At 28.9% G+C, this 16,205-nt stretch overlaps 4 protein-coding genes and 1 long non-coding RNA gene across 7 annotated transcripts in view; 3 read left to right on the top strand and 2 right to left on the bottom strand.

The window, feature by feature from the left end:
* LOC115881025 (integrin alpha-PS1-like) overlaps positions 1 to 2,729 on the top strand; it is a 222,629-nt gene extending 219,900 nt beyond the window's left edge. For both annotated transcript variants that reach the window (XM_030898379.1, XM_030898378.1), the window contains one exon: positions 2,274 to 2,729. In XM_030898379.1, coding sequence (XP_030754239.1) covers positions 2,274 to 2,495 — 222 coding nt within the window. In that variant the 3' untranslated portion in view covers positions 2,496 to 2,729. The remainder of the gene's footprint in view (positions 1 to 2,273) is intronic.
* Positions 2,730 to 7,710: 4,981 nt separating this feature from the next.
* LOC115881039 lies at positions 7,711 to 8,808 on the top strand. Of its 2 annotated transcripts, none has more exons than XR_004049969.1 (3): positions 7,711 to 8,361; positions 8,419 to 8,493; positions 8,708 to 8,808. It is a non-coding gene; the product is annotated as an uncharacterized LOC115881039 (long non-coding RNA). The 2 variants fall into 2 exon arrangements; XR_004049970.1 differs by having other exon boundaries at positions 8,691 to 8,808.
* Positions 8,809 to 12,420: 3,612 nt separating this feature from the next.
* Positions 12,421 to 13,796, bottom strand: LOC115880994 (thioredoxin domain-containing protein 9). Its single transcript, XM_030898343.1, has 4 exons — positions 13,533 to 13,796; positions 13,062 to 13,450; positions 12,813 to 13,002; positions 12,421 to 12,711 (listed from the first exon to the last, which is right to left on the bottom strand). The coding sequence occupies exons 2-4, from the start codon at positions 13,443 to 13,445 to the stop codon at positions 12,530 to 12,532; spliced, it is 756 nt and encodes a 251-aa protein (XP_030754203.1). The 5' UTR covers positions 13,446 to 13,450; positions 13,533 to 13,796; the 3' UTR covers positions 12,421 to 12,529.
* A 125-nt stretch (positions 13,797 to 13,921) lies between these two features.
* On the bottom strand, positions 13,922 to 15,087 carry LOC115880996 (charged multivesicular body protein 6). The gene is made up of 5 exons (XM_030898345.1): positions 14,927 to 15,087; positions 14,762 to 14,871; positions 14,457 to 14,697; positions 14,245 to 14,407; positions 13,922 to 14,192 (listed from the first exon to the last, which is right to left on the bottom strand). The coding sequence occupies exons 1-5, from the start codon at positions 14,990 to 14,992 to the stop codon at positions 14,143 to 14,145; spliced, it is 630 nt and encodes a 209-aa protein (XP_030754205.1). The 5' UTR covers positions 14,993 to 15,087; the 3' UTR covers positions 13,922 to 14,142.
* Positions 15,088 to 15,134: 47 nt separating this feature from the next.
* On the top strand, positions 15,135 to 15,936 carry LOC115880995 (exosome complex component RRP40). Its single transcript, XM_030898344.1, has one exon. The coding sequence runs from the start codon at positions 15,219 to 15,221 to the stop codon at positions 15,912 to 15,914; it is 696 nt and encodes a 231-aa protein (XP_030754204.1). The 5' UTR covers positions 15,135 to 15,218; the 3' UTR covers positions 15,915 to 15,936.
* Positions 15,937 to 16,205: the final 269 nt, after the last annotated feature.

Raw genomic sequence — 16,205 nt, 5'->3', positions numbered from 1 at the left:
TACAGGCTATCCTATTATTCCGTGGATATACAGGGTTCTTCACCACATACGACACGGAGTATTGTAGCCAATAAATTTTAGGTTCGTTGAAGGACTATTAGAGCTACAATTTAAAAATATTTTTACAAGATACAGAGTGTCCCAAATAAGTCAAAAATATTATAGTTGTATTTTTTTAAATGGAACACCCTGTATATTATTACATTTTTAGTTTCTACGACTAAAATAAAGGTAAATTTAATTAAGGTTTACCGCATTTTGATCTTACCGCTTTTAAAATATTTAGGTATTTGTCAAAATACAGTAATAATTTTAATGCTTCATTTCTCTAGGCTTAATTAAATATTGTACTGAAGTATTTTTGTTTACTAAATTTTGTGTTACAATTATAAAAATTATACTACCTTGATTGGACAGAGTGTCTAAAAATTTATTTTAAATAATTACTAGCTTTAAACGGCAATAACTTGTTTAATTTAAATGGAACACCCTGTAAATTTTATGAGAATCAGATGCACAATTTAATTGTCTATCAAATTATATTATACCATTTTTTACCTATCTCTTCAACTTTTCGTAGAAAATGCATTTTCTTATAATTTAGACCTCATTTATTAATATACCCATGGAATATTGACATTTTAGATTATTTTAAAGATGGAAGAATTTTTTAAAGAGTACAGATACTAATATTGTCGATATAGTTCGTTTATTTCATTAAAAATGTTTAATATTTGTTAAAAAGGAAAAATTAATATGATTCCAGTATTCAAACTACGTTGATTTACTGTTTGTGTTGATTAATAATAATTGCACCAAATACTAAAAAACTGAATTTTGTATGTGTATTAGACAGTGTGGTAAAAAGTAACACCTAATAAATTTGATTTAATTTTTTGACGAATGCTTATTTATAATATCAGTGACGTTCATTTTCATAAATTATTATTATATTGGTTTCTGATTCAAATCCACATTTATTTAGAATAATTTATTAAACACAATAAGTACAGTACGTCTGTCCGTTCTGTAGCTACGGGGTATCCGTGAGAGGGGAAACGATATTCTCTCGATTTTTTTCGTAAAAAATTAGACGACGCGTCCCATCAATAAAAATTCGACAAATTTGCAAGTAGCCAATAAAATGAGTGGGCGGAGCGATTTGCGGTGACGTACTCGTCAAGTCGACGTATAAAATATATTGCTGTTTATTTAAATGTTTTTTGTCCGCATTCCTTTCATAGACTCAGATCCAGCAGACGTACTTTACATACAGTACGTAGCTACAGAATGGACAGACGTACTGTAATTAATTAATATTTGGGCGGAAATAATGGTGGTATATTTAATTAATGGTATACTCTTTTATAAAGACTTAAATAGTTTTTTTTGTATACAAATGGACTAGTAATATTATCGTTTGTAGCACCTGTACATTTTGTACATTTATTGCTCTAAAAAAATCGAAAATGTCAATATTCCATGGGTATATTGACAAAAGAAGTCTAAATTATAAGAAAATACATTTTCTACCAAAACTTGAAGGGATAGGTAAAAAATGGTATAATATAATTTCATAGACAATTAAATTGTGCATCTGATTCTCCTAAAATATACAGGATGTTCCATTTAAATTAAACAAGTTATAGCCGTTTAAATCTAGAAATTATTTAAAATAAATTTTTAGACACTCTGTTTGAGGTAGTATTATTTTTATTATTGCAACACAAAATTTACTAAATAAAAATACTTCACTGATCAATAAAAATAAACTTCAGTAAATATTTAGTAGTAAAACTTTGATACCCTTGGAGAAATAAAGCCTAAAAAATGTTATTGCAATACCACAAAATTGAAAATATTTCAAAAACGGTAAGGTTTAAGTGTGATAAACCTTAATCAAATTTACCTTTATTTTAATCGTAGAAACTAAAAATGTAATAATATACAGGTACCATTTAAAAAATACAACTTTGATATTTTTTATTAATTTGGGACACTCTGTATCTTGTAAAAATAGTTTTAAATTGTAGCTCTAATAGTCCTTCGACGAATCCAAAACTTATAGTTTGTAAAAATCTAATCGTTTTAGCTACAATACTCCGTGTCGTATGTGTTGAACAACCCTGTATAATACTACGCAGAATGGATTTAACAGTATGGATTTATATTTATAAAGAAGAAAAATCATTATTTTCTTGTTTCACGTCTAAGATTTTGTGTCAAATACTTATAGATTATTATTGTACTAAAAAATATTCCTTTCTTTACAGACTGAGACTTTGGTGTACCCAGCTGCCATATCACCATATTCCACCATCAATTGGTGGATCATAGGTATAGCTATCATAGCTGGCCTCTTACTTTTAGTAGTTTTAATAGTCATCCTATACAAGTGCGGCTTCTTCAAAAGGAAACGAGTGACTAAAGACCCGACCTTGTCGGGCAACTTACTGTCAAAAGACGAAAACGATAGTTTACTTAAAGACAAATAACAGAAACTGTACAACTTTTTTAAATAGGATTTTATTTCTAAATAATTACAATTTTCAAGTTATAGAGTGTCTGGCAAACGAATATATGTCATTAATGACAGTTTTGATTGAAACAGCTGTCATTTTAATTGAAAAAACGAATTGTCAACAGCTTAATTACAGAGAAATCGATGTACAGGGTGTCCCACTAAGAATAGCTCTCGGCTGTATCTCGTAATGTATTAGCCGTAGCGGCTACGGAAAAAAAAATATTTATAACTAAAGAGGCTATGGAAAATTGCTGGAAATTATTTTCAAGTTTGTAGAACGACCGCTAGGGGGCGCAACTGCAATAAAAACTAAGAAAATGGAGTTTTTACACAATTTTGCCTAGATAAGGTGTACTATAAGTAACAGCTTCATAATCTTCAGGAAATTTTGAATATTTTTTGTTAGAGCCATTTTCCCCTATCTACCAAAATAAAGTGGTGGGGGAAGGTTAGATCTGTTTTTATTTGAATATTAATAACTCTGGACTGGATGATCGGAATCCAATAAGCGAGGGCTCATTTAAAAGAGCGTTTCTTACTCTATATTGTACCATATAAACAATAATAATAAGCTTTTGAACGTAGACGCTAGGGGGCGTTGTCTTACAATTTGACAAACACTGCGCGTTTTTTCAAAAAAATTAAATGCAATAGTATATGCAAGTTTAGCTGATAGTACAGAGTAGTAAAAGCTTAAAAAGTCAGCTGAAACCGCATCTTGATATCTTCTTTCAAACCGAAGATATTAGCAAAATTATAATAAATACCAAAAAATAAGCCCTTAATTACCTTACTTTTACAACACGGTATCAGTAGCCCTCTTGATTATGCCCATTTTAACCTAAAAATATGATAGAAACAGTTAGTTTATTTTAAAATCAACGATATACCAGAATATCATAATATCAGATGTATTAATATCTAATAATTAAGATATTAATAATAGTTAACAAGAAACGATGAATCAGTGAAGTCATGGTAGGCTTTGGAAAAAAGTTGCTTTTGATGTAATAGTATAAACGTCAAATTGTTATTAGATCAACATTTTGATAGTCTTTAGCAGCGTTTTTTTATCTTTTGATAGCTTTTTCAAAATGCCAACTTCAACTACTTCAAATAATAAAGGCATGTTGAAAAAGCATTTAACGTTTTTTTTTAACAATTTGACGTTTATACTATTACACGAAAAGCAACTTTTTTCCAAAGCCTACCATGACTTCACTGAATCATCGTTTCTTGTTCACTATTATTAATATCTTAATTATTAAATATTAATACATCTGGTATTATAGTATTCTGATATATCGTCGATTTTAAAATAAACTAACTATTTCTATCTCATTTTTTTGTTAGAATGGGCCTAATCAAAAGGGTACTGATACTGTATTGTAAAAATAAGGTAATTAAGGGCTTATTTTTTTGGTATTTATTATAATTTTTCTAATATCTTCGGTTTGAAAGAAGATATCAAGATGCGGTTTTCGCTGACGTTTTAAGCTTTTACTACTCTTTACTATCAGCTAAAATAACACATACTATCGTATTTAATTTTTTTGAAAAAACGCGCTATGTTTGTTAAATTGTAAGAAAGCGCCCCCTAGCGTCTACGTTCAAAACCTTATTACTATTATTTTTATGGTATAATATAGAGTAAGAAACGCTCTTTTAAACGAGCTCTCGCTTGTTGGATTCTGATCATCCAGTCCGTAGTGGTCGAGAACTATCGATAGCCTATCGATATTTATCGATAGTTTATACTATCGAAAACTATCGATATTATATTTCTAACCATCGATAGTTTTTTTTTCGATAGTCTTTAGTAATAAAGACATAATTATCGAAAACTATTTACCAGTTTCAATAAAGAAAAGACATTCAGGTTTAATTTTTTTTATCACAACCAATCGATTTTTTGACATAGGCTGAAAATAAATAAAAATCTTCTTTTAAACGAGTTTTTGGAGCAGTTAGTCAATCCGAAATATGTCATTTTTGTCAAAATTATCAAATGTCGTGTCAACACTGTCAACGTTAACTGTCAACAGTGTCAACTTTAACGTCAAACGTCAACTTCAAGCTTACGGCCAACGGATTTTTGGATCTAATCTGGCATTTTTGCTTTGCATTTTGCAATTTAATTTATATGTGATAAACAATAATAAACATAAATCAAAATATAAAAAAACGTATGTGATGTGTGATGTGTCCATTCCATTTGCAGGCGGTGATTTAATATAAAAATGTTATTTAAAGAGTCTGGGTTAGTTTTTACGTCAATGATCTCCCACAAAACATAATTTATTTAAAAAATAATCTAAAAATTGGTAAACTCACTAATTATTATGACTATCGAACACTATCGATAATAATCGATGGTCAAAGGACCGACTATCGATAATTATCGATGATGGGGACTATCGATAGTTCTCGACCACTACCAGTCCGGAGTTATTAATATTTAAATAAAGATAGATCTAACCTTTAGCCCCACCACTTTATTTTAGCAGATAGGGAAAAATGGTTCTAACAAAAAAAATCCAAAATTTACTGATGATTATGAAGCTATTCTTTGTAGTACCCATTATCTAGGCAAAATTCTGAAAATAATATATTTTCTTATTTTCCATAGCAGTTGCGCCACCTAGCGGCCGTTTTACAAACTTGAAAATAATTTCCAGCAAGTTCTCATGGCCCCTTTTGTTATAAATATTTTTTTTCGTAAGCACTACGGCTAATACTTTCCGAGATACAGCCGAGAGCTATCCTTAGTGGGACACCCGGTACAACCATAGATCTTATAAACTTTGTGGATAAACCTATATCATAAAGTTATTGTTACACACAACTTTGTTTTTATATGAGTAAGTAGCACTTACATATAAAACAGAGATAGAAGATCAATCACCTCAGCAAGTCAGTGTAAAAGTCAGTAATCAAGTCAGTGTTAAAGAGTGTCTTAATATGTTTTCCACAAAAATGAAGTAGATTTACTTATCTATGTAGTTAAAAGATCTAAAGTTACAACTAGGATTGTAGGTTTTAAAATGACGTTATTTTGACGTTACTTTCAACGTCACAATAAAATTACGTCAAAATCAATAAGCTTACTATGCTAGTTTTTCAAGGTAATATTTTTCTTCTTTTTTTTTATTTTTTTTATTTAAAAAAAAAATAAATTATACTTAGAGCCTACTAAGTTGTTAGTGTATTATAGAGAAAAACATATTTTTTATTATTTTTTAAGTGTAATGTGTGTGTTTGTGTGTAAAGTCGTCCTTGTTCTGTAAATATTCGAGTGAATGTAGTGTAAAAAAAAAATTAAAAAGGTACGAAGTTTTTCCTTAAGATAAATTTTAATTTATCATAAATTATTTTTTTATCGCGAAAACTTTTTGACTCCTCCTGTACAGTATATACTGGGTGATTTTTAAGTATTTTGAGAAAGTTTCAAGGTAAATTCCACAGCTATTTTTTAGAAAAAGTTCCATGTAATGTAAGAAATGTGACAGAATACCTAATAAGGTATTTCGAAAACAGTGTCCACTTCAGAACATAGGTTAATACAAACTTGTTCTGGTAAAATTCTATAAATTTTCTTAATAAGAATCACCCTGTATATATTCCGAGTAATAATTTATTTACTAATCTAAACTTATATACACTGGTGCAATCTAAACACTTACTTTTTTAAATGAGAAATTAATATAAATATAAACATAAAAGTGTAGTCAGTCCAATGACAGGATCCTTATTCTGACAGCGGCGGCGGTATAATATGTCATTTTAGATCACAAGCCAATTGTATTTTCTGTCATTTTCTGGATGGGGTCTGTCGAAATCTTCCATGATTCGTTGGAAAGACTATAGGTTAGATCACACTAGTGTATACATTAGTGAAGACAGTCAACTAAGTGTATAATGCAACCAGCGCTTCAAAATACTATAAATAGTATTTAGAATAGCAGACTGAATGGTACTATATCTTAATATGATGCTACATGATAATGTGGCACATTTATAAAATGATAACTATGTAATATATAAAAAAACCTGAATTTTTTTAATCAAGTAAAATATTGTAATTGTTTTTACAAAAGAAAAGAAATATGTAGTGTATTTACTTTATTTTGTTGTAAATGTCAGAATAAATAAAGGACCTACACTAGAAATACCATATGGTCGAAAAAAAAAGGCGTCAGAAATGGCTAATAAATGAAGCGACGCCGTTTTTTAGATCATACGGTATATTATTTATTAAAATTGTGATAGTATCATAGGCTAATAAATTAAAGGGCTCGCCGTTTAAATATAAGAACTTTTTATATATTTATTTTGTCTTTATTAGACATTTTTTTAAATTTGAAATTACTAAAGGTGAGTCAATAATATTTTTACTGTCCATGGGTAATAATAACATTTTGTGAAATGTTGAAATGTTCAAAACATATTTATTTGTTGTTAGGTATTATTTAAATTGATTATGGTGCTGCTATATTATGATTAAAAACATTGATAAAGATAGAGACTTTTGTATATATAATTAGGTAGAATATATGATTAAATAACTGTACTTAAGACGGTTTTAGTTAAGTTTTTGTGTTCAAATGAAGACTTGTTCCCTATATTTACTACTAATCTGACACATTTTATTTGTTTATAGTTTATATACAGGGTGTCCCAATAGTTAGTGGACATAGAACTACTATACGTATTTTTGAAATCAAAATAAGTTCATTTGACACGATTTATCTCTTTACAAAAATGCTTTGATTGTCCGCTAGAGGGCATCAAACTATAAAAAAATAAACACATTTTTTCAGATATTTTAAGAACCGTTATTCCGATTTGAATGAGATTTTGAGTGTCTATATGTTTTGCTCAGTGCTTTAATTATGGAGTGTAGAGGTAAGGAGAAATAACTCTTATGGGACTTTTATTGAAAAAGTGGTCACAAAATGGGAAGAATAAGGGTTCGCCAAATGACCACAGTGGCGCTAAAAACGCATAAATCTAAAAAATGAAAAGTAACCATAGATAAGAGAATAAAAATAAATATAACCAAACATTACCCAAAAAAAGTTTTTTTTTATTTTTTTAGAATATAAAATAAGTATTGTTTATCAATATTTTGTGCTTTATTTATTATTTAACAATGGTTAAAGTGTGTGTGGTGCGAAAGTTGATTGAATAGCTGATGGAAAATAAAGAACAAAGGCAAAGCCTGTAAAATACATAATATAATTCAGTATTGTATTATTTGTATTATATGTAAAAATTAGAGTCAATCAAAAGTGTAGTAAACATTTTTCGTAAGATTATTGACATACATGTTACAAAGTATATTTTTACAATCCTTTCTATAAAGTTACAACCTGAATAAAATTTATTTTTAACGATTTTAAGGTTTGACAGACATGCACAAATTGTTGGCATTTTTTAAACAAATAAAAGTAGGAAATAAATAAAGTTGTAGGTACTTTCAAGAAATATAGTTAACTGTAAGTGCTGTATTTTAATAATCTGTCAAAAATCAAAATCATCAGGATAATATTAGGTATTGATTTTCAAACAAGAATTAGATTACAGCGATGGTCAAAAGCATTTAGATATTGCTTTGAAATCTACAGATAAGGTATGGCAGTTTCGTTTTAAAGAACAAGATGTTAAAGTTTATGATAAAATTGTCATCAGAAATACTGTCCACTTGCAGTATTTACATAGGAAAATGTTGGAGGATGAAGCTCTACCTACTGTCTCAGGTTAATTTAAATTCTTTAAGAGTTGCAACAACAGCAACAAGCAAGAAGGGCACCATTAAATGAATATTATACACATAAGTATTATTATACAAAGAAAGAGTAATGTATATACACATAAATATTAACATTTTGTAGAGCAACAACAGAATAAAAAACCAAAATATGAACACCAGCAACTAAAACAGGAACCATTAAATGAATATTATATACGTAAGTACAATTTGATTGAATAAAAACAGCGTCAGCGATGCCTATGAAATGAAGATTGCTGTCATTTTATATGTAAATGATATGGAGAATGTCATCGAGATGTCATTCCAAGCCAACTGGACGCCGTGTTTTTTCGATCATACAGTATTATTATACACATAAATAGTAATATTATACACATAAACATCCCTTGATAGAGATCAACATTTTGTAGAGCAATAACAGCATCAAATAATGGAAATAATGGACCTTATTGCACAAATCAAAAACAAAATTTCAGCATTACTACTTTATTGGTTATATCAATAAAAGAAATTGAGTTTATCAGTCTAGATCCTACAAGCAAGCAGATCTATCACATAATTTTAAATGAAGATTTATCTATCATAGTATGTGTATAAACACTTTGCATCTTTTATTCAATGTTGTAATGAATTAACAAATTCCAGATAATTTATTCTAATAACGAAAAAAAAACTTTGGATCAAAAAATATTTTCTTCTGATGAGGTTTATGAATATTAAAGTCTGTTGAAGTTTGGCCATTATGTGTTGGTATACAATTTATTTATGATGTTACAGTAGTTAAACCATCCGAGTAATAGAAACATGTTTAAAATCCACTATTCTTAATGAATGGAAACTACCAACTTGAGAGGAAGCTAAGAGAAAGGTTCTATTGGGTGGACTACAAGGAAAAGGGATATACATGAGGATCTGGAAGGGCTATAACATTACGTCTCAAGCCATGGGACAATAGGAAACGAAATTCAAAGGAAAATATTACAATACGTGGGATGCAAATTATAGTGCAAAGAATTGTCTAATTGTCAACTACCAACTTGGGAGGAAGCTGCGAGAACGATTCTATTGGGTGAACTACAAGGAAGACATGAGGATCTGGAAGGGCTATAAAATTATATTATTCCACGTCCCAAGCCATGCAAGCCATGTTGGAATAGCTGGGAGTGAAAAAGAAGATAATACTGCACACGATTCTTGTCTAGAAGTAGTTGATACTAAGGTAGTTAAGCCATCCGACTATCGAACATTTAAAATCCACTATTCTGAATGAATGGCAACTACGATGGCAAAACGTAAATAAATACTTGTACAGTATAAAATTACATTATATTGGCTTAATTTTTATACTAAATAAAATGTGTTACGTTATTTTTGACCTGCATTATATTTATTTAAATCCCATATCATCAATTAAACTTTAAATAAAGCTTTCCCAATTATAATTAACATTAATTTTAAACCAAAGCTTTTTTCATCTTGAATGAGATTTACGAAATATCTTATGAGAAAAAATAAAAAAGAGGCTCAGTCTATTGCTTCTGAATAATCGATAATAAAACCACATGTTGACTTACTTTTATACTAAATAAATGTAGGTATGAAGTTATTTTAAAGCTGCATTATATTTATTTTAAACCCATCACCAATTATTACTTTAAATAATTTTTTTCTTAATTATAATTAACATTAATTTTAAGCTAAAACGATCAGAATAATGTTTTCGTCGTCTTGAATGACATTTGCGAAATAACTTATGAGAGCAATAAAAAAAGAGCCTAGTCTATTGCTGCTGAATAAAAATCTGTAATTTATTTCATGTGACATGAAAATAAATTTGTATTTTTTTGAAACCCGCGGCTTCACGTATATGATTCACGTCAAATATTTATGTCTTTTGAATCAGCTGTTCTAAAAATGTTCGGCGCATGTCTTAAATTTTAGGTTTTTGCTACAGCAGCGCCATCCTAATTCTTCCCTTTTTTTTGACCATTTTTTAATGCACGGAGTTGTTTCTCCTTACCTCTACACTCCATAGCTTTAATATTTGACTTTCACAAAAATCAAGAAAAACTGTGAAAACTACCCCCATCCCGACATAAATTTTAGTATAAAATATTTTCCAACTCTTACCGACGACAGATTTTCTTTTCGTAAAATGTCAATCAAATCGGAATAATGGTTCTTAAAATATCTGAAAAAAATGTTTTTTTTATAGTTTGATGCCCTCTAGCGGACAATCAAAGCATTTTTGTAAAAAGGTAAATTGTGTCAAATGAACTTATTATGATTCCAAAAATACGTAGTAGTTCTATGTCCACGGAATATTGCGACACCCTGTATATTAGAATATAAAAGATTTTAATGGCCTTTTTTAATACACATCAAGAAGAGTTACATACTTAGTATTTACTAAGATTATTGTATAAATATTTCTTAGATTTAGATTTTTAAATTTGTCACTGCCAAAAGCCAAAATGTATAACCCTTCATATACCAGGTGTAAATAAATTTCAGCGATAAAATATCAGGATAAAATAATCTTTTATTTTGGTGTTTTTCTATCAAGTTATTTGGTGATATAGGGCGAACCAAAATTATACCAGTATCTTTATTTTTTTTCAAAAATGTTTCAGACCAAATGTTATTAATCAATGCGCGGAATTTTTAGGTAGCATAGTTATAGTTATTTTTGTGTAATTTTTATATTTTGTATCTTTACATGATGTATTTTACTATATGTTTATCCTTTAACCCCTAATTCTGAAATATTTTTTTAAAGAAATAGGTACTTTCTAAATTTTTGACTGTTATTAATAATTTACACCTGTATATAAACAAGGGTATATAACCAAAAAACGAATCAAAATTTTGAAATTTGGAATATAATATTTATTATTTAATGTATATATTTGTGTAAATGTTTGAGTAAATTTTTACGTTACTCTGTTTATTATTTATACATATAAATAAATTATTGTTTTTAACAATTTTTTCATACAAATAAATGTATTAGATTAATAGTAAAAATATTTAAAAAATAAACTTTTTATATTGATCTTGATGACTTTTTTTCTCTTAACCCATATTTTTCTGTTAATATACCGGGTGCGTCTCGAAAGTGGTTCAAACCTATAACTTTTTTATTTTTTCAGATAAAAAAACGAGATTTGGTATGGTAGTATACGACATAAATTAGGATTAATTGGACGTATTCAATTATTTTTGGCCACTTCCTGTTTCACCGGAAATGGCTACAACTTTTGATGACATTTTCGCATTTGGTTTATTTTAAATTGTAACATGACGACAACATGACTCGAAATACCAAGTGTGTGGTACCAAATTATGCATAAAAAATGCTTTTCCCAAATATGCTAATGAACAGCCATTGTTCCATTTGAAAAAATTGACATATGATTAAAAATACGATTTGAGCATCTGTTAACTGGCCAGGACAAGACACGAAAAACATTAGACAATCAAATCTATTTTTCCAAGGCTTCTTGATTAAAAATTAGTGTTTTTAACACAGCCATGGCACTCTAGATTGAAATTTATAATAGGATTTTTTTAAGCGAAACTGTCAAAAGTTGACATATTATGATATGTCATTCTACTCAGAGAAACATTTTCTATCAAATAAAGTATAAAATATATCGAGGGCGCCATTTAAAAATCAAAAGTTGTAGTCATTTTCGGTGAAACAGAAAGTGGCCAAAAACAATTGAATACATCAATCAATTCCAATTTATGTCATATACTAACATACAAAATCTCGTTTTTTATCTGAAAAAATAAAAAAGTTATAGGAGGTGAGCCACTTTCGAGACGCACCCTGTATAAGTAAAAAAATTAAATATATATATTAACTTGTACTTTGTTGACGATATTTTGTAAAAAAAAATGGTTTACTTACCTATTTTTTTCTTCTAAATTTTAAACTAAATTTAGTTATATAAAATACTACAGAAATTTCTATACCAAAATGATCACCATAAAATTATAACAATAAAACAATTTATACTGTATTACAAAATATAAAAAAAACTATAAACAAAACTATAGTATTTTAAAAATATATATTTTTTTTGGTTAAATAAATTATATAAAAAAAAGAATATTAAAGCTGTTACTATATTATTTCACATGATCATTTTATATAAAAAAGGCACGCATACAAGAAGAATTAACAGACTCACAACAGTACAAAAAAAAAATGAAACTAAAAATCACTAATCTAGTAATTCCAGTTCTGCCAACTCTTCTGGAGTCAATTCAGTTGACAATGCTGAACTTTTAACTTGAAGCAAACTTTCTCCTTTGATATTATTATCGTTTTTTATTCCGTATTCTTCAATATCTAAATCATCGTCGTCTCTGTCATATGCACTATCACGAATCTTTTTTCCATAACCTACAAAAAATCAGATGGTAGCTTTGGTAGGTATGAACTGGTAACTATTTGGTTTCTGGATACAAAAATTAATTAATAGATAGTTTGTATTAGATTATTACCTTTAGATTTCTTATTTTCTTGTTGATCTGGTGGTGTAGTTAAATCCCCTTCATACTTAATAACCTCGTTTTGTGCCAAACGCCATTCCAAAGTCTCTGTAGAAAAATCATCCCTATTCCCTAGCTGCGTAAACCCGACCACTTTATCAACTAGAATAGTTTTTTGAATAAGAACTATCGTTGGAATAACCTAAAATTATAATAACTCATTTATAACAAGATCAAAACTTAATAAAAACGAAAATATACCTTAATTTTTAGTCTCTCAGCTAAAAACGGACATTTTTCTGCATTGAATTTCACAAACCTAGCTTCCAGATGTTTTGGAGCTAAAATCTTCAGGTGTTTGTCGAGTATCAAAGACCGTTCAGATGAATTTGTGAAGAAATGTATTATTAGATTATCCGACTTCTTGATTAAATCAAAGAAACATTTTTCCTCGGGCATTTCTTCGTATTTTCCGTGATCGTTTTTAAGCCATTCTCTCTTCAATTCTTCCAGTTTTTGCATTTCCTTTACTCTGTTTTTACGGAGTTGTTCCAGATCGTTCACATCTAGATTATCTATTTGTTCTATAGCAGCGTCGACTTGTTTTTCTATAGCTTGTGTAACGTTTAATAACTGGTTTTCCATTTTAACTAAAACAATATTAAAATTACAATATTATACCTTTTTTTTCAAATAAAATTATATTTTAAAATCTAGCCCCTCTAAACTTACCTTTTGAAACTATATGATGTTTCCTGTGTTTATAATCAAAATCTTGTTTTGAAAAAGCCCAAAATAGTTATGGAAAATGTGGAAAATTAGTTTTTCTTACCGGGTGTTTTCAAAATAAACTCAAAAACGTCAATTTTGATCAGAAAAATATGAAATATGAATATGAAGTTTTTGAAAGGTGAAGAAAGAGAAAGGTATATATATTCCGTCTTTGTTCAATTCTTCTTTTTGATTGCCAGGGTTGTAGCAACTAGAGTGAAGTACGTCTTAGTAGTTTTTTAGTTTTACGGCCTGAGCTGCCAGAGCTATGAAGTATGTCTTCAATAGCAGACTCCGTGTTTGCAGATCACATATTTTGTATATTTATTTTAAAATAAAACACTTTAATATTTTAATAATGTAAAAAATAATTGTGTAACAAAATTATGAACTCTAAATACACCAATAGTGAAAAATTGCATACATTACCATATAGTTTTACATAATTTTTTTATGTACATAAGAAAATTATTTACAGGTATTAAAAGTTAATAATTTTTCAAGACCAAAAGACCAAAAGTTAGCTTAATTTTAAAATAATGTGAATGTGAACAAAGTTATACTTCCTTTTTTAAGCCTCTAAAGCAACAGGTTCTGTAGGTGACTTTTGTTTGGCTTTTTCTAAAAATAAATAAATATTTATTTTATCAATAAACGATTAATATTAATTTACCTTTTTTCGTGGGTTCCTGTTCCTCTTCTTCCGATACTTCACCGCTAACAACTTCATTTGATGGCACTTCTGGCATTTGTTCTTTCAGTATATCGGCAAGTTCGTTCTCTACAGCTTCTTCATCTTCATCCGTTAATACACCACTCAATAAACTTGATATTTCCTAAAAAAAACATGTAACTTTATATTTCCTTCTAAAATTACCACCTTACATCTTGTTTTTCCTTTGCTTCCCTTGTTTCATCTAATATCTTCTCAATATCCTCAATATTAAGGGCATCGTTAACTTTCTTCAGTGCTTCGTTTCCTTTCTTCAGTCCTTCAACTACTTCTAACTCAATTTGGGCAAATTCTATGTCGTGTGTTAGTTTTTCTAGGTTTTCTAATTGTCCGTCAGTCTTAACGAGTAGTTGCTCCTGATACCGTTTTTTTCTTAACAGTAGTTTTGCTCGACTATTTAAAAATTTAAAAAAAAATTACTTAACTCATATACCTACATTAAATCTATTGTACTTACTCTTTCTGTCCTTTAGCTAGTAGTTTTTTAGCTATCTCTCTGTCTGAAGCTAAGGAATTCTCTATTCTTCTCTGATATTGTTTCAATTTGTCTCTTTGTTGCTTAAGTTGCTAAAATTACAATATACAAATATACAAATTACTTTATGTTCAAGTATATACTTACTAAAACAGCTTTATCTTGGGCTGTAATTCTGCTTGGTGGTTTCTTCTTACCAAATATTATTCCCATATTAATTATTTTATAGGAATATTATTTAAATATAAATTACTAAAATAAAAACGTAACTAATTTTCACCTTATCATTTGACAACTTATCACACGTGAAGTTAGCTTTATTTACATATCTGCAATGACATTATTTGTGCCAAACTTCACTCTATAAAATATAACCTCACATTTTTCTGTGATGTTTACATCTGTTTCTCGCGGTTTTTCTGTATTTTATTATTAAAAAATGAGTGAATTAAGCCCCGCAGACTTCTACTTACCCGGCGAAATAATAAGAAATCTCAAATCTAAAGACAGAGAAGTTATAATCGGTCCAGGACTGTGTAGAAACGAATCAGACACAAAGAGTTTAATAGCCTCACAAGCTGGATATCTGTGTTTTAGGGCCCCAAATACATACTGGTTAGAAGGACGAAGGAACAGATATATTCCTAAGAAAGCAGATCTAGTACTAGGTATTGTGACAAAGAAGTCATCAGATAATTTGAAGGTTGATATCGGTAGTGCTGAATCAGCGTCACTGTCGATGTTAGCGTTTGAGGGGGCTACAAAAAAAGTTAAACCTGATGTGAATGTTGGTGATGTGATTTACGCCAAAGTAATCAACGCCCACAAAGAAATGGAACCTGAATTAGTCTGTATCGATCAGTATTACAAGGCTGGCAAGTTAGGAGTGTTATCGAACGAAGGTTTTGTAATAAATTTGAAACAGAAACTTATTCAACAAATGTTGAACCCAGAAAATCCCTTATTAAGGACCCTAGGAAGGAAGTTTCCTTACGAAATTGTTATTGGAGTTAACGGAAAAGTATGGATGCGAGCAAATCAGTGTAAAGATGTACTGACTTTATGTCGAGCTTTTCAGATAGCCGAATATCAAAAAGAGACTGATATTATTGGTATTTGTAGACAATTTAAATAAAACTCATTCATTAAAGGTATGTAGTTTTATTTAATTAATGTTTAAGCTACAACAGAATTTGCTGTTCAAGGTAATTGATAATTTTTCTTTGAATTTACAAAATCCATTAGATTTTTTATAATGGTAATTAGCAAGGTTGTCAGATTATCGACGTTTTTGGTCATTAATTATATTGATTAATTATAAGGCTAATTGTATTAAGGTGTGAAGGTATTACAGTAAATAAATTTCGAGTAATTATGTTTACATATAATTGTATAATCTTAATAAAATACTTACCAAATAATTGTG

Source organism: Sitophilus oryzae, unplaced genomic scaffold (genome assembly GCF_002938485.1).
Source record: "Sitophilus oryzae breed Bouriz unplaced genomic scaffold, Soryzae_2.0 scaffold_1693_pilon_pilon, whole genome shotgun sequence".
NCBI lineage: Eukaryota > Metazoa > Arthropoda > Insecta > Coleoptera > Curculionidae > Sitophilus > Sitophilus oryzae.
The sequence above is the reverse complement of the archived record's forward strand: the minus strand, read 5'-3'. Positions and strand labels throughout refer to the sequence as shown.

Excerpts from the sequence above, each read along its gene's own strand:
- LOC115880994 (XM_030898343.1), bottom strand. The coding sequence starts at position 13,445 with ATGGAAAACCAGTTATTAAACGTTACACAAGCTATAGAAAAACAAGTC. Across the intron at positions 13,003-13,061 it reads CTGAGAGACTAAAAATTAAG|GTTATTCCAACGATAGTTCT; the intron begins GTATATTTTCGT and ends TTATAATTTTAG. Across the intron at positions 12,712-12,812 it reads AGAAAATAAGAAATCTAAAG|GTTATGGAAAAAAGATTCGT; the intron begins GTAATAATCTAA and ends GATTTTTTGTAG.
- LOC115880996 (XM_030898345.1), bottom strand. The coding sequence starts at position 14,992 with ATGGGAATAATATTTGGTAAGAAGAAACCACCAAGCAGAATTACAGCC. Across the intron at positions 14,698-14,761 it reads CTAGCTAAAGGACAGAAAGA|TCGAGCAAAACTACTGTTAA; the intron begins GTAAGTACAATA and ends ATTTTTAAATAG. Across the intron at positions 14,193-14,244 it reads ACAGGAACCCACGAAAAAAG|AAAAAGCCAAACAAAAGTCA; the intron begins GTAAATTAATAT and ends ATTTATTTTTAG.
- LOC115880995 (XM_030898344.1), top strand. The coding sequence starts at position 15,219 with ATGAGTGAATTAAGCCCCGCAGACTTCTACTTACCCGGCGAAATAATA.